Raw genomic sequence first — 25448 nt, 5'->3', positions numbered from 1 at the left:
AGGCAGGCAGGCAGGCAGGCAGGCAGGCAGGCAGGCAGGCAGGCAGGAAGGCAGGCAGGCAGGCCTGGCTAAAATGGAGGGTGTCCAACCAGAGAAGCTTAACTGCCAGCCAGGGGTTTGTACTTTCTCTTGTGGCAATGGGGAGTCTCAGATGATTTGGTTCAGGTCACCAAGCAAATGTTTTAGGAAGATTAACGTGGTGGAAATCTGCCTTTAGAAAGAGGCCGAAGGCAAATCAATCACCCAGATAATTGCTACATTTGTCGATGTGTTAGGGTCAGAATGGGCCTTGGAAATCATCTAGCCCAGTGCTTCTCTATCCTGGTTGCTCTTTAGAATCACTTGGGGAGCTTCTGAAAAATGCTGATGCTTAGAGCTCTGTCTCCAGACCATTTAAATCAGAATTTATGAAGGAGAGGCCCACGCATCCATATTTTTAAAAAGCTCCCCAGGTGGTTCAATTGCATAGCTAGAGTTCCTCATTTTAGAGAAGAGCAAATTAGGCCTCAGAGAGTTTAAGATATAAACTTAGATCACCAAACCAGTCCCTGGCAGAGCGGGACCTATAAGCAAGCTCTGATTCCTAACCCAACTCTTGTTTTTCCCATTACATTGCAGTCCCTCTTAAAGTCTAGCTCGGGGTAAGGATGCAGAAAAGGAGAGAAACGGGGATGCTGCACTAGCAGCTCCAGCTGGCAGGGAAAATCTGCCTTTCTGAGCAGTTTGGCCATGCTCTGAACCTCCATCTCCTTGACTGTGAAATGGAAACGGTCACTCCTTGTAGCCCCAAGGTAAGGCTTAGCAATAATATGGAGAGCCTCTGGCCACTGTACCAGTTGTTAATAAATATGATCGTTACTTTTTTTTTTTTAAGATTTTATTTATTTGCGAGAGAGAGAATGAGAGACAGAGAGCACGAGAGGGGGGAGGGTCAGAGGGAGAAGCAGGCTCCCCGCCGAGCAGGGAGCCCGATGCGGGACTCGATCCCGGGACTCCAGGATCATGACCTGAGCCGAAGGCAGTCGCTTAACCAACTGAGCCACCCAGGCGCCCGATCATTATTTTTATTATTATTGGAAAGAACAGGTGTGAGGCATTCAAAGACGAATCTGTAGGATTTAGTAACTTATTCAAAGTATAGAAGGTAAGGAACAAACACCACCTAGAATTTTGAAGTCTGGGTGTCTGAAATCCAGTGGCTCTGTTCTAAGGTTGTCAGGCTGAGTTAGAGGAGGGGCAGGGAGGGGCTGGAAAGCAGGGTGGGTCCTGCTCTCAAGGGATTTTCAATCTACTAAATCTTCTAGTGATCTAAGGAGATTTGGACTTAAAATAATTTACTTTTGCTTAATAGGCTAAACTCTTGTAAATTGCCTGCTTTAATCGCTGACTTTTGAATATTAATCTGTTTACAAGAAAGTTTAAATCCTATAAACTATCTCTGCATTAAGGGATTTCAGCTCACAGGGCTCTCTGGAGGAATGGCTGATTCTAGGTCCAAGGCAAGGTAATCAGAAGACATGCGCACAGTATCTTGGGCCACAAAGAGCTCAAAGTAGATGGGGCCGCATCAAAAGGACAGGAGCCAGCTTCAGCAGGCCTCCACGGACCACATTTGGGACATTTTAGGCATTAAAAAGAATAATGAGAGCAACAGACTGCAACATTAACTACAAAATGAATACATGATCTTTTAGAGAACTAAAATATCTAAATATCACAGATGAATTTATATGTCAGGCTTAGCCTCAAAATGATATTGGGCAGAGGGAGAGGGAGAGTTAGCTGGGGATGGATGGAGCAAGCACAGCCACGAGTCCGTAAGCACTGAAGCTGACAGCCCCAGAGAGAGAGAGAGAGGGAGGGAGGGAGAGAGAGGGTGGGGAAAAAGCTCTTCTTTATGGAACCGTCCAGCCAAATACTCTAGAGAGGATAATACAGTTAGAAAATCACCATTTTGCAACCACCAATGTAATATTCAGGTGAGGCTCACTGATGGAGTCGCAAATCACGAGGTGGGGGGCGAGGGGAGGATAGTCACATGGTCCCAAAGCACTATCCTAGCGGTCATTTCTGCTTTACAAAGGGAGAAAGGCACAGGACCTGGAGGAGAAACCTGGCAGAAGTCACCTTAACCAAGTGATCACACCCACAATCACCAACAACAGGCCCAGCCAACACTTTGTGTCTTGCCACAAGTGTTTAGCTTGCCTCTGCTCATGAGGACACAATCAGACAACTCCACACTGAGGCTACTCTACAAGACAAATGATCTGGGTTGCTCTAGCCTAGAGACGTGACAACAGATGAATCAGTGCCCTTTGACTGGATTCCGGAGTGAAGCTGTTGGAAAGGCCATTATTAGGTCAACTGGAAGAAATCTGATACAATTTTACTGTATTAATGTTAACTTTTCTGGGTGTGATAGTGATATTGTGGCTGTGTTAAAGAAGGTCCTTGTTCTTATGAGATAGCTGGTGAAGTATCTAGGACTAAGGGGTCATGACATTAGTAACTTACTTTCGAGATGGTTCAGAGACAAAAGAGTGTGTGTGTGCGTGTGTGTAGAGAGAGAGGGAGAGAAAGAGGCACACAGTTAAAGCAAATGTTGCAAAACAACAATGGGTAAATCTAGGTGAATGCGTTCACTGTACTCTTCCAATTTTTCTGTGGGTTTGGGAAGTTTTCACAATACAAAAGGTGGGGTGGGGACTTTTACATTCATTCTATAAGAAGCTGGTTACATTGGTTGCCTGCAGAGAACTGGGTGGCTGGGGGACAGAAGGAGGGAAATTTTCACTATTATATATACCTTTCTGTACCTTTTGAATTTTGAACCAAATAAATATATTTCCTATACCAAAACCAAAATCTGTATTTAGAAACTTATTCCTCCCTAGAATTAACCCTTTATAGGATCAAAACTTGCGGAGTTAAATTTTCCCGAATAGGTAAACATGGAAAGTCCCTGTAATGGTGTTTTTGTTTATTACGACATTCTATAAAGTAATTTGTAATGGTGTTTTTGTTTATTATGACATTCTATAAAGTAATTTGTACAGAAATTTTACACAGAAATTATAAAGTAAAATAGAGTCACTGTAAGTGTTTCTGGGTGTCCTGGGGCTTTAAATGTTAGATAACACCTCAACATTACTTTTCTAACTCATGCTGCCTCCAAGGCTGTATCCTCCTTATTCTAATACACCTGATACCTTAATTGTTCCAGAAAACCTACAGCAGTAACACACTTGACATAATACAACTGACCCAGTTCCCATACCTTTTGGCATTAAAAGTCACAAAAAAGTTACTTTAGAGCTGCCAGTGGAGGCTTCTTGTTACCTTTGGATATTGAAACTTTTCAGAGTCAGAGAGATTTTTCTCCTTAATCAAGCCATTACTTATACACAGAAAATAAAAAAAGAGAAAGAAATCATGCTGTGGCTGATTATATATAATTAATTATAACAACAAACATAAAGCAGATCAATACATATTGATATAAAATGATCCTCAATTTATGTAATTAAACATCCACGGTGTTTTGCAGAGGTAAGTAGGTCTATGTGATATTTGTTACCGTATATGCAGAGGACATCTCTAGAAGAATATAAAGAACCTAGAAATGGTGGCAGCCTCTGGGAGGGAAACGTGGGGACTGGCAGAAGACTGACTTTTCACCGCAAACTATTTTGGAACTGTTTTAAGTTTTTACCAATTGCATGTTCTACTTATTTTAAAAAAATATGTAAATATGTTTTGATAAATGCTGTCCAGGTATCATGTCTTCTATGTGGGGCAAGTTTTTATTTTTTATTTTTATTTATTTATTTTTTAAAGATTTTATTTATTTATTTTGACAGAGAGAGAGAGAGAGGGAACACAAGCAGGGGAAGTGGGAGAGGGAGAAGCAGGCTTCCCACTGAGCAGAGAGCCCGATGTGGGCTCCATCCCAGGACCCTGGGGTCATGACCCGAGCTGAAGACAGACGCCCAACGACTGAGCCACCCAGGCGCCCCTTGGGGCAAGTTTTTAAAACTAGAAGAAAATGAGAATAATCTGTAATTCTACTATCCAGAGAACTGCTATTAATATTATATTGCATTTCTTTCTAATGAAATTTCTGGGTGTTTTGTAAGCAAATAGGTTTTCTGTTTTCTAATTCAAAATATTGTCTCTCCCCAATTATTTTTCTAAAAGTGAAAACAAATTGTTTATTAACTATACATTTTTTTAAAAAAGTAGGCTCCACACCCAGCGTGGAGCCCAATGTGGGGCTTGAACTCTAGACCACCAAGATCAAGACCTGAGCTGAGACCAAGAGTCAGTCACTCAACTGACTGAGCTACCCAGGCACCCCTACATTTATTTTTTTAAGTACGCTCTATGCTTGAACCTATGACCCTGAGATCAAGAGTCCTATGCTCTACTGACTGAGCCAGTCAGGTGCCCATCTTTATTATACATTTAAAAGCACATTTTAAATATTTCAAATTTAAATGTACACTTAAAATTACTTTGTAAGCCTTTCCCCAAATCTTTGGGGTTTTTTTAATTTTTTTTTTTTTAGATTTATTTATTTATTTTAGAGAGACAGCACAAGTGGGAGGGGCAGGGAGAGGGAGTGAGAATCTCAAGCAGACTCCATGCTGAGTACAGAGCCCAATGCAGGGCTCAATCTCATGACCCTAAGATCACTACCTGAGCCAAAACCAAGAGCTGGAGGCTCAACTGACCAAGTAATTTTTTTAAAACATTTTATTTTATTTATTTACTTACTTTTATATAAAAAGATTTTGTTTTATTTATTTTTATAAGTAGGCTCCATGCCCAGTGTGGAGCCCAACAGGAGGCTTGAACTCACGACTCTGAGATTAAGACCTGAGCTGAGACTGAGTTGGATGCTTAACCAACTGTGCCACCCAGGTGCCCCAAGATTTTATTTTTTTTTAAAGTAATTTCTATGCCCAACATGGGGCTCGAACCTACAACCCCAAGATCAAGGGTCACACACTGCACTAAGATAGCCAGGCACCCTTTGAAAACATTTTAAGTAGCTGCATAGCATTCATCACAGCCCATGATTCTATTATTAGACACTTGGGCTTTTATTTTTTAATTTTTATTATGTTTTTAAAATTTTTTTTTAAAGATTTTATTTATTTATTTGTCAGAGAGAGAGAGAGAGCACAGAGGGAGCAGCAGGCAGAGGGAGAGGCAGGCTCCCCGCTGAGCAGGGAGCCCGATGCGGGGCTCGATCCCAGGACCCCGGGATCATGACCTGAGCTGAAGGCAGACACTTAAGTGACTGAGCCACCCAGGTGTCCTTAGATATTTGGGTTTTTAAAAAACTTTTTAGCAACTGAAGTGTAGAAGAGTATCTACAGCACCCTATACTTTGAACAAGAAAGGAAGGGAAATAAGAAAATATACATGTATCTGCTCATTTGTATGAAAATAAACATAGGATAAGTCAACTAGAGATGAATGAGATTGGTGATGACAGACATGGCTGAGAACTGGCAGGGAAGGATGGAAGAGTGGGAGAAGGGTGGAGTGAGGTGCTCCAGGTACACTTTCTGCAGAGCCCTGACTTTTGGAACCATGCTAATGGGTCACACTTTCAAAAGAAATTAAATAGGTAAAATCAACAAGGGTAGTGGGGAAAGACTCCTAAAATGAAATATGAACAGAAACAAATAAGCAGAACTATATTTCAGATGAATAGCATAACTACACCAAGGGAGGGGGGGGAAAGTACTAAGCCAAGTAACTCAAATGCAGTATTTTGAAATCTTTATTTACTTAGGGATGCCTGCGTGGCTCAGCAGGTTAAGCGCCTGCTTCGGCTCAGATCATGGTCCCAGGGTCCTGGGATCAAGTCCTTCATTGGTCTCCTTACTCAGCGGGGAGCCTGCTTCTCCCTCTGTCTGCCATTCCCCCTGCTTGTGCTGTCTCTCTCTCTTTCTGACCAATAAATAAAATCTTAAAAAAAAAAAGATTTATTTATTTTAGAGAGAGAGAGAGCATGCATGTGCTGGCGGGAGAGGCAGAGGGAGAGGGAGAGAGACTCTTTAGCAGACTCCCTGCTGAACACAGAGCCTAATGTGGGGCTCAATCTCATGACCCTGAGATTACGACCTGAACTGAAACCAGGAGTCGGATGTTTAACCGACTGAGCCACCCAGGTGCCCCATGAACACAATATTGTGACTCTATACCTCTAGGCAAAAGACAGAACTGTAAACTGATGCTGATGTCTCATTAGTAGGTTTGTTTTTTACGGTGGTATGGATTAGCTATTCTGAAACTATTTTCTCTGTATTCTAGGATTGAGCAATTTAGTAAATATATTGTGGAGCTGCCTTTCTCACTGTTAGAAAAGAGGAAACATGGAAGATGTTTGGAAATGGAAAAGAAGGAGACCTGAATAATGAACCCAGTGGTCCTGGATTAGAATCCAAAGTATCAATATGAACTCACTGTTTTTATTGATTGATTGACATAGGAGGGGGGAGGGGCAGGGGGAGAGGGAGAGAGAATCTTAAGCAAGTTCCATGCCCAGCGCAGATCCCGACACGGGGCTCCATCTCATGACCCTGAGATCATGACCTGAGCCAAAATCAAGAGTGGGATACTTAACCTACTGAGCCACCCAGGTGCCCCTGAACTCATTGTTTTTAATACATTGATTCATCTATAAATTGATCTGTAGATTGATCTATAAATAGCTACAGATGTTGGGTGTGTATAAAGAAATCCAAGTCAGTCGCAATGAACATGTAGTGCTCAGATCTTGGTTTCTAAATACTGTTCTCTGCTAGAAGGAATAAGGCTCCTTAAAGAAATGGTTGATTCCAGGGCAGAGGAGGGAAAGTAAAAAATGAACACGGAACATCTTGTTTTGCCAGAAATTAAAGAAAGTGCTCAAGGCATGATGGAAACGTGTCAGAAGGACCAGTAGCCAATTTGGAGGGGTGCCAAATGGCCATCAAAGTAACGAGCATCAGGTAAGTGACTACAACAATTTTTAACTCATTGAATAAAATAAGAATTTATGAGGGGCGCCTGGATGACTCAGTCGGTTAAGTGTCTGCCTCTGGCTCAGGTCATGATCTCAGAGTCCTGGGATCGAGCCCCATGTCGGGCTCCCTGCTCAGTGGGGAGTCTGCTTCTCCTTCTCCCTCTGCCCCTTCACCCTGCTTGTGTTCTCTCTCTCTCAGATAAATAAATAAATAAAATCTTAAAAGAAATATCGTGAGTCCATACTCATATAAACAAAGACATAAGTAAAAGGGGAACAGGAAAAGCTTTCTTAGAGTACAATGCCAATAATTAATGTAGAATAAATGATGGAATTAGACAATCTCTATTTGGTGGCCATCATAGTAATAGCTGATTCTGTAAGAACGGATTTAGTCAGGAGTTATCAGTGGAAGCTTAAGTGGTAGTGTGTGCAAGTTTGATGAGCAACTGGATAACTACACAGTGTCAAAGTATCCCCTTAGAAGAAACTTACTAAGAAGCATCAGATACTATCTTAAGCAAGTGTTCAAAGTTTACACCACCAGTAATGGGACAAGTCCATATTGTGAGGACATACCACTTCTGTGGCAATGCTACCAAAAATGTATGACCTGAATCTCATCATGAGGAAACAGCAGAGAAACCTGAATTGAGGGACATTCTACAAAATAATTGGTTTGTACTCTTCAAAAATTTCAAGGTCATAAAAGACAAAGAAAGATGGATAACCTGTTCCAGATTTAAAGACATGGCAACAAAATTAGACAGTGATCCTGGATCATAAACACAAAACAATATAATTTTTTTCCCCTTTTGCTGTAAGGGACGTTCTTGGGAAAATCGACTAAATCTGGCTAACGTCTGTAGATTAGGTGATAATACTGTAATCATGCTAATTTCTTGATTTTGATAATTGTATAACCTATGGTTATATGGGAGAATGTCTCCATTTTTAGAAAATATACACTGAAGTCCAAAGTATTTAGGGGTAAAGATGCACCATGTCCACAATTTACTCTCAAAATTGTGTGTGTGTTTGTGTGTATATATTTGTGTGTGTGTGTGTGAGAGAGAGAGAGAGAGAGAGAGAGAGAGAGTGAGTGCAAGGGGAGAGGAAGAGAAGGATAAAACGAATGGTAGTAAAATGTTAACATTTGGGGAATCTTGGTGAAAGGTATATGAAATTCCTTATACTATCCTTGCAACTTTAACTTTTCTAGAAGTCTGGCATTATTTCATAACACACATATACACCTTCGACACTGAAAGTAATACACTGAATATCCTTGATCATAAATAATCTTTGTCTCCTTAGGCAATATCGATGTACCTGGCACAGAGAGGTTTTTGAATACTTGTAAATGTGGAGGAGCAAGGCAGTGGAAAAGGAGGACAAAAAAGGGTCAATCACAGGGGTGAAGGCGGGGTTGTGGAGCTGCAACTATGGGCCGTGCTCAGGATGAGCAGGAACCAGAAGCTAGAGTTCAAGGATCAGCAGATGGGGGCAGCGGGGTGGGAACCAAAGCCGATGACATTTGAGATGCTTTTCTGAAACATAGTCCTGTGGGTTTACCAACTGCCCGAGGTAATTTGGGATCCTTCCCTCAGTATGCATCCCTCTGGTGCAGGCCAGTTACCCACTGATGAGTCACACTGAGTCCCTGAGCCTTTCCTGTTGGCACTCAAGAAGCAGCCCCAACTTCTTCACCCAGTCCATAGTTATGAGCTAGTGGATTACTCCATGATGTAAGTAAACAATCTACACTAAGCTTTCATTTTAAATGCCCATAATACATTTCATCAAGTATATGTATCAGTGGGCTCTCATTGAGTATTTGCCATTTGCTGTTAGAAGTCAACTACACTAAGTGCTTTATGTGGATTATCTCATTTAATCCTCCCAATACTCCCATGGAATGGTACTAGTATAGTCCGTTCAATTGATGAGGAAAATTAAGTCTAGAGAGGTAAGTTAAGATAAGACCTGCTCTATGTCATAAGGCTTTGAGTCAAATCCATGAGTTTGACTCTAGAGTCCCCACTCCAAACCCCAATGCTAGGATGGATAAAACATTTTAATTAGGAAGAAAAAAGGGAATCAATCATAAATTGAAAACTGGAAGTTAATAAACTGGGAGATTAGGATGAAAATGATATTCTGTGAAATACACATTCCATTTTTCCATTCTGTAATCTTCCAAACATTCACCTGATAAAGCAAACGTACCTGACAGAAGAGCTGCTGGGTTCCTGCTCCAGGTGTGTTACTAAAGGTGCTGGTAGATTTGGAAGAAGAAACTGGAAGACGATGAGACACGCTGACGGGTACCGGAGTCCTGTTTGGCTGGGTCAGCTGGTCTCCCGTAAAGTTTGATCCTGTTGCTCCCGACTGAACCGCAGACCCAAGACTAGGATGGGCAGTGCTGGAGGAGCTGACAACAGGGAACCGACTAGGTCCTGACATGCTGGTCACCGAGGGCATGGGGGTGAAGCCAGGTCTTCCTTGGGAGACGCTGCTCTGCCCAGGTGACAGGTGTAATACGGTTGGCGATGCCTGCTGCAAGGGCATCTGTCCACTGACGATCTGAGGAGAGGCATGATTGACTATCACTGGGCTTCCAGAGGCGGCAAACGTCTGCCCAGACACTAACTGGACAGCAGCATTCTGGTTGTTCAGCATCTGCCCAGAATACGGTTGGTTGGTCCTGAGCATGTTGGAAGAGTTTCTGTTCAACATGACATGCTCTGAGGCCACTTGGCCGGAGATGAGCTGAGAAGGTTGAGTCTGAAGCAGTTGCCCATTTATGGTCTGGACGTGGTGTACCGAGTTGGAACTGACGGAAAGGCTTGTGGGTATGAGGAACTGACTTTGGGGTGTGTGAGGCTGGCCCATGGGAGAATGAATAACAATACTACCCCCAGCACTGCTCACAGCCTGTGAGGTGACCGGTTTTCTTGTGTTCTGTTGGTTTACAATGTTCACAGACATGTGCGGACCAACTACGGAGCCCGGGGGTGAGCTGGCAGAGGCAAAAGAGATCCCTTGTTGAACATGGTGCTGTTGTATTCCCAAATTGTTCACATTGTATGTATTCTGCTGGCCCATCTGGATAGGCTTTGGCTGGATATTAATTGGAACTTTATTTGAATTTGGTGCAAGACCCCTCTGTATGATGATGTTATGCACGGGTAAAGACGTCTGAAAGTTTGTGCTGTTAAATGGAACGGTGACAGGCTGTGCTACTGGACTGGAACTGGAGTTCCCAAACAATGAGTTGCCGTTAGGAGTCTGTCTATGGACCAGGAGCCCTCCACTCACATTTGATGGGGCTTGCTGCCCGCTGCCCTTCAATATGATTTGAGATCCATCTAGGTTATTAATAGTCATCATGGAAGGTTGATTACCAAATGACCCAATTAACTGTATTTGACCAGAGCCGCTAATCTGACTGCTGTTAGACAGATGCTGGCTGGGCACACTGATCCCCACGTGCTGCATAAAGCCATGTTGCACACCCACCGTATTGCTTGCAAATGATGCTCCGACAGGCACGTGAGTCACCCCTATAGGCTGCAGCGTCTGACCTGAGTAATTCGAAACATTAGAAGCCTGAGTAAAGGATGCTGATGAAGACGGATGAAGCTGAGCTTGTGCAAACTGTTGGCTTGAACCTACACTGGCATCCAAATATGCCTCTTCGGCCAGTGTCTGTTCAGTGATATTGGCCTCCTGCAAGGATTTCTGAAGAATGTCGAAAGGTTGGTCCTCACTGAGATCAGGAAGAGGAGAAGACTCAAGTTCATCTTCCAGAAACTGAAGGCTACTTGAGAGTGGCAGTCCATCACTGGGCCCTTCTCCAAGCTGGTTGCTTACAGCTTTGAGGGATGACTTAGGATCAGCATTCTAAAAGAATAAGCAGCGTGTTACCTGGCATATCGAACCTTTGAAAGAGATTCTTAAAAAAAAAAAAAAATAATAATAATAATAATAAAAAGCACCTCACTTTTGAATAGAATAAAGCCTAACAGTCTGTTTTTCAGGTACATCTCTCCAAAGTGCTCAGCTTATTCTGATATTCTATTTCCTTAGTAATATCTAACACTGTTTCTGTTAAGTGTGCCTATTCATTGCTCTGGTAAATTATTTTATAGAAAATAGATAAATAACAGGAACATACTGATGACTACCTGGAGTTTAGCTTCATTTTTTGAGATACTGGCACACACTTGATTTTTCAGGATTGCCCCCAGTCCAGGGCTTGAGTGAGACTCAGCCCAGGGTGTGTGTGTATCCAGGAGATGGCCATGTCTAGTCCCCTGTATGACAGTAATCCGAGTGACTTTTGGGCATTCTGGGTATTGTTCTGTTAGAGGTCCAGAAGGTAGCCCAGAGTTAGCCCTGTCTTTCGAGGCTTCTCTTTGAGTTTGGTGCAAGACCCCTCTGTATGATGATGTTATGCACGGGTAAAGATGTCTGAAAGTTTGTGCTGTTAAATGGAATGGTGACAGGCTGTGCTACTGGACTGGAACTGGAGTTCCCAAACAATGAGTTGCCGCTAGGAGTCTGTCTATGGACCAGGAGCCCCCCCCCCAGTTCTAACCCCTAACACCCTAAGCAAGACTGGTTCACACAAAAACAAGCTCCTCACATAAAATGAGTGAACGGTCGTTTGATTTCTTAGAAGGAATCAGCCTATTATGACGCTTTCAAAACTACTTTCAGTGTCCTATTCAAAAGTAAAGGTCCATCAACAGTTTATTTATCGAGCACCCACTTGTGTGTTAGTTTCTGTCCTCAAGGAGCCCTTAGGAATGGGCATTCCAACTAGAGACAACACAGGCATACGAAGAAAATGGAACATGGTAAGCAAGATACACTCCACTGTCCAGCAGGTTTTTTGGGGACAGGTCAAGATTAGAAAAGAAAAGATGGTCTCAACAGCTATTTAAAATAAGGTGGGGGGGGGCGCGCCTGGGTGGCTCAGTCATTAAGCATCTGCCTTCGGCTCAGGTCATGATCCCAGGGTCCTAGGATCTAGCCCCGCATCGGGCTCCCTGCTTGTGTTCCCTCTCTCACTGTGTCTCTCTCTGTCAAATAAATAAAATCCTTAAAAAAATATATATTTCTACTAAAAAAAATTTCTACTATACCTGACATGATGGAATAGAAGTACCCAATAAATACATACTGAATGAAGCAGTCTGAAAAGTTAGAATTAATACTAACATGGAAGGAGGAGGGTTGGTAAATAAAAATCATGAACATCGAGGGGCAGGCTAAATATCTACTTTATGGGCTTCATGGCACCACATGAAGTTATTACTTGTTCAGAATGAATTTCAGAAATGCTCCTGGTTCGCAAGCCTTACCGGAGATCAGTGTTGTGACTTTAAAACCACCCCTAGCATGTGGAGGTGTCTCGCATGATAGGATCCGACATAACTTACACACACTCAAATACTTGAAAGAACTGTGCACCCCCAAGGACCTTCCGAACACTATTCCGTGTTATAGATGAAGAAAATAAAGGCCCTGCTGATAAGTTAACATTTATTGAGCACTGTACCAAATAATTTCCACGGACTAGTCAATTAATGTTAACCAACCTAGGAAATAGTTCTATTATTCTCCTGGTTTCATAAATAAGGAAACTGAACCTTACAGAGATGTAGTGATAGATCCAAGGTTACACGTCTAGTAAGTGGTAGAGTGAGGGTTCAAACTTGGGCAGTCTGACTCTGGGCTACCATCCATGATAGAGGAAGGCACTTGAAAAGATGAAAGTATCACAGGCTTAACCATAGTTATCTGGATGTCGTCCGCAAGCAGGACTTCCCTATCCCCCAGAGGTCAGATTTCTTGTCCAGATGCTCCTAGAGCTTGAGAATATGAATCCAGAATGGGCAACCTGAGGGAGAAGCCTAGCTCTACAACTCCTGGCTGTAGACTTTTGAGTAAGTACTAACCTCTCTGCTTTGGTTTCCTCATGTATAAAATACTGATCATAAAAGAACCTACTTCATGGAGTTACCATGTGGATTAATGTGGTTGATCTTGCTAAACCCTTGGCGCCAAGAACATACTAAGTGCTCAGTAAGTTTTAGTCATTACCTTTTTTTTCTCGCTTAAGATGGAAATGTTTAGTAAGTAACTACAATTAAGAATAATTTCTTTAAAGCTTTGTGATAAGGTCTAAAACATTCTAATATGACTTTCTTAGGTTATCACATTTTGGAGTCATTTTAGAAAGACAGGTGAAAGCTTGGGAAAATGGCAAAGTAAATCTCATATAGCTTATCTGAGTCCACGAAGTTAAAAGGAGACAATGTCAACACCATTCAGTAGATCCTCCCTCCGTGTCAATTACAAGAGACAAGGTAATAACTCTCATCAGGCTCCAAAGGCAAGGAAAGCCTCGGTTCACAAGCCGTCAATGAGACAGAAACACTTTATCACTGGATTCAGTTTCCAATACTCACACTGGAGTTGGCGAAAATTGAATTTGAATTGGCTGCAGAATATCCTGCATTCGTCAAGTCATCATTGCTCTGCAAAGGTACAAATTTGATAAAGTGATTACTTTAACTGTAAAGAAAAGACAAAATTTGTATCTGTGATGCTCTAAATATTACTTACAGATTTATTACTAGGTCCATGTAGAAAATAGTTCAATGCTTGTGGGTCTCTGGAAAACAGCAACAAAGAAAGGAAAACAGCAAATAAATACGTGACCTATATTTGGGATTCATTTTCACTAGGGTAAAAAGAAAATGACGTATTAGCCTGAGAAACATTCTCTCCCTATTTTTAAACAATTTTATTAATCGTTTTATTATTGATTTCTTGATGTTGTTCCATTTCCTATTATCACTCATTTCTGCCTCCTGGGATTTGTTAGAGGTAAATTTAATAAAGGATGGCCTATGAACCCTGTCATATCCAAATATTTTTGTCTCTTTATTTGCTAATCCATATTCTATGTTGACTTTCATTTTAAAAACCCACCCAGTTTGTGTGTTGTTGTTTTTTTTAATTTTAAATAATCTCTACTCCCAACATGGGGCTTGAACTCATGACCCCGAGATCAAGAGTAACATGCTCCACCGACTGAGCCAGCCGGGCACCCCAAAAACCCACCCAGTTTTTAATATGCTTATTAGGTTGTTTTAGTACAGCAAACCTCACACATTTGATTTACCCTGATTTTGGAACGAGCATCTTACCCGATAAGATCAAGGAGACACGAGTCATCATCATCATCCATGACAACTATAAGAAAAGGAATAAAGAAAGTGCCGGTTAGCCAAGCAGATTAAAGCATCAATACAACATAAAAATACACTCTTTACTTTCCTAGATAAGTAACTGTGTAATTCACGTACGTTTTTTCTCTAACATGCTTGTTTTTAATGGGATTTTTAAAATTTTGTGGTCATTCAAGAGACTAAATATTCAATTTAAATTGTTTTTATTGAACGCAAATCCTTAACTTACAAGTCAAAAAGGAATCTAGATAAATCCAAGATAGCTGGCAGCAACCCTTCCCACACAGATTCCCCAAAGGGACTGTAAACCAGGAACAGCCACTTCCTCAAAATGTATCATGAAAAAGGGGGAGAAATAATATTTTTGTTTTAGAAAAAAAAATCTCATGTATGCAGAGGCCTGTTGCGTTTTATGGCTGACTGTTTCCAAACATGGTGAGCAATCTGGATTTCTTGCCATATTTTGGCTCTCTTTATAAAAACAGAAAAAGCCAGTTCTCCCTACTTTTTGAGACAGAGGAGACACCATAGCCCCAAGCAGTTCTGCCTCAGGCTTGGCCCCAGAGGTCCCAGGTTCCTCCCCGGGCAGCAGCACCACCAACTGTTTGATTCCAAACAATCTATATCCCATCGCTAGAATCTTTAAAGTAGAAAATCTCAACCCCCAACTCCCCCCGGCTCCGGGCCCCAAGCTCCCTCTCTCCCCAGCCACCGACAGCTATCAAGCTCAGCCAGCTCGATTACTGTGCTCTGGCTGAAACAATAACCACTGGACAAGTTCCAAGAGCAGTTCTCCCCCTTTCTCCTCCCTCCCCCGAGATCCGGTAAACTTACACTAGTGATCCGACACCTGGCAACACTGCTTCGCACCCATTTCGAGCCATGCGTGGAATAATTTACATCACGGAATGCCGGGGCCAAGAGTTCTGGAGCAGTTGGAAAGGGCAGTTGTGAACGGCAGTTGGACGGAGGAATGAAATCCTGAAGAGATGCCCAGAAGAGGGACACGCCCGGAGAAGGCAGAAGGGATAATTTCTACTCAATGTTTTTTCTTGGTTGAAACTGTCATCTCCTCTCCAGTTCCCCCAAACTCCCCATCCTATCAGTCACAAGGCCAAACAAGTATAAAACTGGCTCCTGCCACATGGAAGGAAACTTGCTTCCTCCAGGAAGGGTCTGGAAGGGGTAAGTATCCCCCAGTGTGAGACCTTCCTGTTGGGGGGGGGTGAATTCGTTCAGTTGCTGAATGGCCTGGGGTGATCAGAAGTGGAACTGTGGTGGAGAGGTGAGATGACTGGTGAGACAGGAGGAAGAAGAGGGGGAAAGCTGATCCAAGGGTAATGTCCAGGCTAAAACTGTGAAAGGGGCAGCAGACCAGGTGAAATCTGCTTTGAGGACTCAGATGTGGAGTTACAAAGGAACATGCTAGCACGACAGTACTTCTGAGCAGTGAAAATGTCACAGGAAGGGAAAGCGAGGAAACTATAAGTAAGTAGATATATAGAAGTCTGTGGGAAGGGCTTCCCTTAAATCCTGATACTTAATATGGCAGAATTGCATCAGCCACAGCTCATTATTGTGCCATGAGCTTGTCTCCCAGATATCACAATCACATGGAAGAAATTGGGCAATTTCAACATACCACCAAGCCCATAAAGTGGATATTATTTCTTTACTCTGACACGACTTTTGAAATGGAGTTCCACTATATCCTTTGTAAATTATTTTTTATAGTGTTCAACAGTTTCTGGAACAAACTAAGAAAAATGTAAGTGAAAACTAGCCTGTACCGAGACCACCTTTCACAACTATCCCAGCTTCCCTCACGATTTTACACCTGTGTGAGCTCCTCTAGCAGAGGAGACATGCAAGGGTTAACACACTGAGAGAGGAAGTCAGCACCAGTCACTCTACCAAGGTGTCACCGCCACTGGGACTTTCAAGCACAGAGAACATCTGCCAAAGTTTGAAGTGACAAGCTACTCCTTGAGTAGCACAAATAAGAGAACAATTTTATAATACTGGATGAAATTAACAGCCATTGTGGAGCCTCCCCTATCAAACCGAACAGGCTGCTCAAACAGTTGACAAAACACTCCCCGAGGATGCCTGTCCCAGTCAGTGGCATCTGTCCTACCAGACAGGTCTCTGCCTTTGGGTAGAACTCCACGAGCCTTTATAGTCAGGGGTACCCTGAGAATTCTACCTTTTAAAGGGCCATACTCTTTTCTGACTTTAAACAGTTTCAAATTAAAAGAGATGACTCCTATCCCTAGGTCTCCAGCTCCACGTCCGGCCAAAACATTAGTCATCCTCCGCCTAATCCAGCAGTTCTTTCCCCAGGAGGACACACGGTCCACCAGCATAACTTACCAAAGGAGAGGTGTAGAAATTGACAACAATTCGGAGTGGGAAGACAACCTGAGGATCAGAAACTAATGACTTCAAGAGTGAAGAGTTCAGTTCTCTTTGGAAAGGTTCTCCCTTTCCTTGCTGAGACTCTTTTCTCCTCAAAGTAACAACCCTGGAATCACTAAGTGGGCCTCTGGCCACAAGTGAAATCTGTAACGTGGGGAAGAGGAGTCCCCCCTCTTTTTCCCTCTTACGGAAAACCTTTAGATCAATGGTTAAAAACTACTTCTTGGCTCAGCACACTTGAGCGAGACACATTCCCCTCAGGAATAGCAGCTTAATGACAGTAGGATTTGTCACAGAGGGAGGGAGACTGTAGTTCTTACAGAATCCTGACAGGCATCCCAAGAGGTCAGAAAACACTACCCCAGACACCTGATTACCACTTTTTTTTTTTTTAAGTAGGCTCCATGCCCAACATGGGGCTTGAACTCACGACTCTGAAATCAAGACCTGAGCCAAGATCAAAAGTCGGAAGCTTAAATTCTGCATGGTAAAGGAAAAAAACTATAAACAAAGGCAAAGACTAAAAAAAGTCCAAGAAACCTAAGTGAGAAAAATACTCCCAATTTATATCAGAAAAGGCTTTTCTCCCTAATACATTAAGAGCTCCTATAACCAAGAAAAAGTTATCCTGCAGAATATCAAAGGGTATGAACAATCATTCATTAAAATAGGAAAGTAGCCCTTAAACATATAAAAATAATCAACCTCACTTTGAATAAGAGAAATATAAATTAAAATTTCAGTGAGATACTATTATCAGACTGGCAAAGATAAAAAGGTTTGGTGAAGGACTATGCTGATCAGTAAGTGGGGAAATGGGAACTTTTACACCTTGCTAGTAAGAGTGTATACTCCATAACCTCTGGCGAGGACAATTTAGCAGTACCTTCCAAAATTTTAGGTGCACAAATCACTCTACTTAGCAAATATTTCCAAGTACGTGTCCCACAGATATTCTTGCCCATGTGTGGAAGTATATGTGTATGAGAATATCCAGTGCAGCATTATTGCCTTTAGCAAAAGACTGTAAAAGACCTAGATGTCATGGGTACGGGGTTTCTTTTTGGGGATGATGAAAATGTTCTGGAATTAAATCACTGAACTGGACACTTTAAAAGGGTGAATTTTATGGTATATAAATTATAACTTGATTTAAAGTATTAAAAAAAAACCCTAGACGTCCTAATGAGAGACTTGTTAAATCAGGTTGGTTTACCCACATAGCCATTAAAAAAAATGGGGAAGCTTACTACATAGCCATTAAAAACCGTGGGGAAGCTTTATACAAACTGACTTGGAAAGATACATGGTCAAAAGAAAAAGATACAGGGGCGCCTGGGTGACTCAGTCGGTTAAGCGTCTGCCTTCTAAGCGTCTGCCTTCGCCTTAGGTCATGATCCCAGGATCCTAGGATTGAGTCTGCATTGGGCTCCCTACTCAGCGGAGAGTCTGCTTCTCCCTCTCCCTCTGTCCCTCCTCCCCGCTTGTGTTCTCTCTCTCTCTCAAATAAATTAAAAAAAAAAATCTTTAAAAAAATAAAGTTTAAAAAAAGGAAAAGGGTACAGAACAGTGTGTACATTATAGTATGTTCAATCTTTCCTCTACCTTCTTGAACTTAAGAAAATTAGCGATAAATTTTTTTTTTAAAGATTTTATTTATTTATTTGAGAGAGAGAGAATGAGAGAGAGCAAGCACATGAGAGGGGGGAGGGTCAGAGGGAGAAGCAGACTCCCCCCGCCGAGCAGGGAGCCCGATGCGGGACTCGATCCAGGGACTCCAGGATCATGACCTGAGCCGAAGGCAGTCGCTTAACCGACTGAGCCACCCAGGCGCCCTAGCGATAAATTTTTAATATCCTTCTCCACTAATTCTATCATTTGTATCATGTCTGGGTCTCTTTCAATTAATTGATTTTTTTTTTCTCTTCATTACTGGTGGTATTTTCCTGCTGCTTTGCATACCTGATAAATTTTTATTGGATGCCAGACATTGTTAATTTTATGTTATTGAGTACTGGTATTTTTGTATCCCTATAGATATTCTTAAACTTTGTCTAGGACACAATTAAGTTACTTATTTTTTTTTAAGATTTATTTATTTACTTTAGAGAGAGAGGGAGTGGGGGGAGGGGCAGAGGGAGCAGGAGAGAGAGAATCCCAAGCAGACTCCATTCTCAGTGCAGAGCCTGATGTGGGGCTTGATACCGTGACCCTGAGATCATGACCTGAGCCGAGACCAAGAGTCAGATGCTTAACTGACAGGCACCCCTCAATTAAGTTACTTATAAATCATTTGATCCTCTTGAGGCTTGCTTTTAAGTTTTGTCAATCTTTACGGCTAATTTTGCCCTATTCTGAGGCAATCCTCTTCACTTGATGAGTACTCACTTGATGTCTTATGAATTGCAAGGATTTCTGCACTCTCACAGGTAGGAACACAAACCATTTTCCGCCCTGGATAAATACTGTTTGATTTGACATATCAAACTTCTTTAAGGGGCGCCTGGGTGGCTCAGTCAGTTGGGCAACTGCCTTTGGCTCAGAATGTGGTCTCAGGGTCCTGGGGTCAGCCCCACATGGGCCTCCCTGCTCACCACTCAGCGGGTAGTCTGCTTCTCCCTCTCACTCTGCTCTTCCCCCCACTCGTGCCCTCTCTCTCTCTCAAATAAATAGGTGAAGTCTTTAAAAAAAAAAAAAAAAAAAAACTTCTTTAAGATAAATTCCAACACAGTGACAATAACCTTAGGTTTACTGACTATAGAATCATTAACCATACAAAGCAATGTTTCTCAAACTTGGGTCTGAGAATATAATCTTGGGTGGTCTGAGTTCCCAAGTTTGAGAAACATTAACAGATTCTAGAGTCATTCAGAAATATACACACTGAAAAACTTCAGGCTCACAAAAATTGTGCTCTGAGTATTGTTTCCTCTAATCCTTTTGGGTGGTTCTCTCCCAGGACTTGGGTCTCTCCCCCACACTCCAGGTACTGACCAGTCATCAGCTGAAGACTCAGGGGTTTTCTCTCTGGGCAGCGCTCTCTTCTCTGGTACTCTGCCATGTGTTTTAGCCACTTTCACCTACCAACCGCATCAGCTCAACCCTGGAAGATGATCAGACTCCATCTGGCATCCCATTCCCTAGGCTGTGGTGTGGCAACTCCCTCCAGACAGTATGCTGGGGCAATATAGGGCACACCTCATCCATTTGCCATTTCTCAGGAGTCCCTGTCCATGCTGCCTGATTTCCCATGTCTCAAAGCCACTGTTTAATATATTTTGTCCTTTTTAAAATTTTTTTTATGCAGGAAGGTAAATCCAGTCCCCATTCCTCCATCTTGGCCCTATAGTCATGTTTAAGGTTTTGGAAAAAATCACTTTAGGCGGTAACAACAGTTTCTGTGAGTTAACTGGCATGAATTATAAGATCAGAGTTTACTGAAAGGGGGGTAAAAGAGGAGAGTAAATCATACAGTTTTATCCCATGCCTCCTTTTGTTTTGTTTTGTTTTAAGGTTTTATTTATTTATTTGACAGAGAGAGAGAGATAGCAAGAGCAGGAACACAAGCAGGGGGAGTGGGAGAGGGAGAAGCAGGTTCCCCGCAGAGCAGGGAGCCCGACGTGGGGCTCGATCCCAGAACCCTGGGATCATGACCTGAGCTGAAGGCAGACACTCAACGACTGAGCCACCCAAGCGCCCTGCCTCCTTTTGTTTTCTACCCTGAAGAATAGCTTAGGGAAAGAGGAAAGCTGCTTCTTTAATTCCAATCTTTAACACAGTTGGTCAGTGGCTGAAAACAATATTCATTACTCATTTAGTAAACATCTAGCACCTACCATGTGCCAGGTACTGTTAAGGCTGGGACCATCACATGAGCATGACATAAAATGTAATAATAAATGTAAACGCACGTAATATTTTTTGTAGGACTGTCAAAGCAATGCTGGAAAGTGAATTATTGTGTTTTAGCAAATGGTTTTCCAATGAGTGTCATGATCAAAAAGCTATGCCATAGAATAGCCACTTACCCAGGGCAAGTAACTGTTTGTCAACTAAGATATAAAGTATTCTCACCTTACTCCTTTTATGCTATTGTAATTGTTACCGGCTGTTAAATTTTATAATTGTAACACAGTGTGAAACCTTCTGGCATGGTTCCTGACTTTAAGGTACTCACTTGCTTCTGGAAGAGAGACATTCAGTAGTTTATTACAATGTAATGTGACAAGTGCTAAGAGTTTTTGGCAGGGGTTTTCAAGCTTCTTCAGGTGAAGCCCCGGGGCTTTTTTTTTTGGTGACATAATAGAACATTTTACTAGAAAAAAAACATGATGGTATTTTCACAATTATACCCATTTGCAATAAGAAGGGTCAAACGTAACATGATGGGCTCTGAGTTTTTCAGTTATTATTCAACAAAGAACTGCCGGCATTTTCTCATTGGCTATAGCTTTCTAGCAGCAATGAAGAGAAGGTAGAAAAGACTAAGAAATATTATTAGTAGAAAAACTTGGGAATTTAAAAATTCCTCCATCAGAAAAGATGCTGGGCCTTGGTTCAACTCACAAGATGCAGAATTTGAAGGCCTTAGAGCTGCTTTAATTCCCACTTAGAATAAGGTAGGGCAGAAATAAACCTCACATAATAAGCGATCCAGCTGGCTACACAATGTGCTATACCATGGGGGGAAGAGTGGCCAACCTCAGCGGGTCAGGGCCAATTCTGGCAAGGCTTTACAGAGACTGGGGACATATGGGGGAGAACACTGAATTTGGAAACCAAGGGCTTGTTTTAGATATCTGACATTGACCTAACTACTGTGTGTTACTGACAAGCTCCAATCTCTCAGGGCCCATTTTTCCATCTCTAAATGAAGTGAACAGCCACAGCTATGATTTTTAAACTCTGTTCCCTGGTGACCTAGGATTCTCCAAGGTGTCCAGGAGCTTTCTTGAAGGTCTGTTGGTCAGAGAGACACTCTGATACTCCCACTTCTCCCCTTCATCTCAGTGACTCAATTCTTACTCAACTAGGAGAAAAAGTTTGAAAACCATTTAACTGGGGTGTCTGGGTGGCTCCCAGTCGTTGGACATCTGCCTTCGGCTCAGGTCATGGTCCCAGGGTCCTGGGATTGAGCCCCACATCGGGCTCCCTGCTCGCCGGAAAACCTGCTTCTCCCTCTCCCACTCCCCCTGCTTGTATTCCTGCTCTCGCTCTCTCTCTCTCTGTCAAATAAATAAATAAAATCTTAAAAAAAAAGAAAAGAAAAGAAAACCATTTAACTTATCCAACTCCTAGAATGCAGTGGTTTGTGCTGTGTTGTGAAAGAATGATCATCACCAGTGGTCAATTTGAAAATGAAAACCCAAGGATCCGTAGATAGCAAGGCATTCATGATTATTTTAGCAAGCGACAGAACAGTGATAAATATAGTTTGACAAACATATCAAACTTCTGGGGCACCTGGGTGGCTCAGTCAATTTAGCGTCTGCCTACAGCTCTGGTCATGATCCCAGGGTCCTAGGATGGAGTCCTGCATTGGGCTCCCTGCTCAGCGGGGAGCCTGCTTCTCCCTCTCCTCCCCACTCGTGCTCTCTCTCTTACTATCTGTCACTATCTCTGTCTCTCTCTCTCAAATAAATAATCTTTAAAAAATAATATCAGACTTCTTTAAGATAAATTTCAACACAGTGACAATAACCTTAAGTTTACTGACTATAGAATCATTAACCACACAAATCAGTGTTTCTCAAACTGGGGTCCGAGAAAATAATCTCAGGTGGTCTGAGTTCTCAGGTTTGAGAAACTAACAGATTCTAAAACTGTCCAGAAATATACACACTGAAAAACTTCAGGGCTCATAAAATTGTGCTGAACATGTTTGCTAAAGATCTCTCAAAATCAGGGTGCCTGGGTGGTTCAGTTGGTTAGGCGACTGCCTTTGGCTCAGGTTATGATCCTGGAGTCCCAGAATCGAGTCCCACATCGGGCTCCCTGCTCAGCGGGGAGTCTGCTTCTCCCTCTCACCCTCCCCCATCTCATGCTCTCTCTCTCTCTCATTCTTTCTCTCTCAAATAAATAAAATCTTAAAAAAAATAAAAATATTTTTAAAAAAACTTCTTAAAATCTTAAGATCCACTAGGAATCTATAGATGGAAGACCTGTGCACACATTGATGCAAAGATGGTCCTGTGGAAAACCTTTCCAGGCCTTTCTTCTTCATCTTCCTTCAATCTCAGTTGCCAATTGTGTGCCAGGCTGGGGGATCCCAGGTCTAAACAAAGGAGGGCATCAAAAGAGAGTGTTGGCTGAGTCCCAAAAGTTTTTGCTGAATCTAGATTCAGAGCCAGGATGGTTCAAGAGGCACCAAACTCTGAAAGTAACGAAACCCTGCAGTAATGGAGGCTGCTCTTAACTCACACTGCATAGCTCAGAGTGGGAAAGAGCTATGAGTATTAAGTTATGGCTCAATTATAGTGGACTAACAGACTAGACTGACTTCAAATTTAAATGTTACTAATAGACTATCATCTAGAAATTAACAGTATAAGACAGTATTATAGTGCTACCCTCAGAAGCAGGGATCTTGTCATATTCATTTGCATATCCCCAGCAAACAGCAGATAAATAAGTATAAGAAATAGTGAATAAATATCCAGGGTTTAAATATAGCACAGCTGTGTTTTATGCAAGGTTTGTGTTCCCAAAGACCTTGCATAATTACTCACATAATTCTAGATTAATCCTGACAAAGAAATTTGCAATTTCCTAGAAACAATCAACATTGAAATTTCATAATTCCTGATGGAATATATATATATTCCATTAAGATTTTCAGATGTAATAATGAAATTGGGGTTATTTTTTTTTAAAGATTTTATTTATTTATTTGTCAGAGAGAGCGAGACAGCGCACAAGCAGGGGGAATGGCAGGCAGAGGGAGAGGGAGAAGAAGGCTCCCAGCTGAGCAGGGAGCCTAATGCAGGGCTCAATCCCAGGACCCTGGGATCATGACCTAAGCCGAAGGCAGACGCCTAACCGACTGAGCCACCCAGGCGCCCCGAAACTGGGGTTATATTAAAAAATACCCACATATCTTTTAGAGATCCATACTGAAATAGGTATGAATGAACTACTATGATGTCTAGGATAGATTCAAAATAATATAAAGTTGGTTACTGAAAACATGGAATCCTGGTACACTAAAACTAATATAACACCATATGTTAACTACACTGGAATTAAAATTTTAAAAAATACATACAAAGAAAAAAGCCTAAAAGGAAATATAGTACACCAAACCAAACCAAACCAAACAAAAACCCACCAAACAAATCAAATATGGAATCCTGTTCCCCCAGTCTCTTCCAGAAGATTCACCAAGAATCTGGGGTTACAATAGGGTTTTCTCTGTGACCCCCTAAGGTTGGTCACTCTTTCCCTCGTGCTATAACACATACTCAGGCAAATTTCAGGCAAATTGGGGAACTTATCAGATGGGCCCTGCAAACAATGGCCTCAGGTCAGCTCAGAGACACAAACTGAGGCTCCTTACTCTTCAAACTCAGGGGCAGGGTTCAGTTTTTTGGTAATTTGACTGAAGGAAAATGTCATAGGTGAAATCTTATTTGGGAGTGTATTACTCTAGACCACCTTCAGTACCACTCTTTCCACTCCTTGCCATCAAATAATTCCTTTATTTCTTCCTTCCCCTCCTGACTGCATTTACTTGTATTTACATTCAAAAGTCAGCTCCACCAGCTTCACTGATAAACCTCAGCACCCAGAATAGCACCTGGCCCATAATCGGAGCTCAATGAACATTTAAAAAATTTCTTTCTTACCCGCAGCTTCATTGATTTAAGTGTAAGTTTAAGATGTACAGTGTAATGTTTTGATATATATGTATATTGTGAAATGATCACCCCAATAAGGTTAGTTAACACCTCCATCACCTCACATAGTTACCAATTTTTTATGTGGTGAAAATATTCAAAATCTACTGTCTTAACAAATTTCAAGTATACAATACACTACGGTCACCATGTTATGCATTAGGTCCCCAGAACTTATTCATCTTATAACTGAAAGTCTGTACCCTCTGACAAACATCTCCCCATTTCCTAGCCCGCAGCTTTTGGCAACCACCAGTCAACTATGTTTCCACAAGTCTGACTCTTTTAGATTCTGCCTATAAGTGAGCCCATATAGTATTTGTTGATCTTTGTCTGACTTATTTCACTTGGCTTATGCTTATGCCCTCAACGTTCATCCATGTTGTCACAAATGGCAGGGTTTCTTTCTTTCTTAGGGTTGAGTAATATTCCATTGCATGTACGTGTGTGTTATGTGTGTGTGTAAAACAATTTTTTTATCCATTTATCCACTGACAGACACTTAGGTTGTTTCTATATCTTAGCTATTGTGAATAATGCTACAAAGAACAGGGAGGATGCAGATATCTCTTTGAGACAGTGACTTCATTTCCTTCCGATATATATCTAGAAGTGGGATTGCTAGATCATATAGCGGCTCTATTTTTAATTTTTTGAGCATCCTCCTGGAATTAAAATTTTAAAAAATACATACAAAGAAAATATAGTACACCAAACCAAACCAAACAAAACGAAAACCCACCAAACAAATCAAGTATGGAATCCTGTTCCCCCAGTCTCTTCCAGAAGATTCATACCCCAAGTAATATTAATTGTTCACTCATTTGTATCCCCAGAGCACGT

General features: G+C 41.9%; 1 protein-coding gene across 4 annotated transcripts in view; it reads right to left on the bottom strand.

The window, feature by feature from the left end:
- BICRAL (BRD4 interacting chromatin remodeling complex associated protein like) overlaps window positions 1–25448 on the bottom strand; it is a 75503-nt gene that overhangs the window by 23995 nt on the left and 26060 nt on the right. The window contains exons 2-6 of one of the 4 annotated variants that reach the window (XM_034991035.1): window positions 15127–15273; window positions 14251–14296; window positions 13664–13712; window positions 13507–13575; window positions 9254–10930 (exon numbers count right to left, since the gene is read on the bottom strand). In XM_034991035.1, the coding sequence (XP_034846926.1) occupies window positions 9254–10930; window positions 13507–13575; window positions 13664–13712; window positions 14251–14291 (1836 nt within the window). In that variant the 5' untranslated portion in view covers window positions 14292–14296; window positions 15127–15273. Of the gene's footprint in view, window positions 1–9253; window positions 10931–13506; window positions 13576–13663; window positions 13713–14250; window positions 14297–14797; window positions 14884–15126; window positions 17843–25448 lie in introns of those variants that run through there. The other 3 variants (XM_034991037.1, XM_034991038.1, XM_034991036.1) reach the window with 3 other exon arrangements.

The sequence above is a fragment of the Mirounga leonina genome, unplaced genomic scaffold (genome assembly GCF_011800145.1).
Source record: "Mirounga leonina isolate KUSES-001 unplaced genomic scaffold, KU_Mleo_1.0 Mir_53, whole genome shotgun sequence".
In the NCBI taxonomy this organism is placed as follows: Eukaryota; Metazoa; Chordata; class Mammalia; order Carnivora; family Phocidae; genus Mirounga; species Mirounga leonina.
Note: the sequence above shows the minus strand (reverse complement) of the source record. Positions and strands in the feature narration are given on the sequence as shown.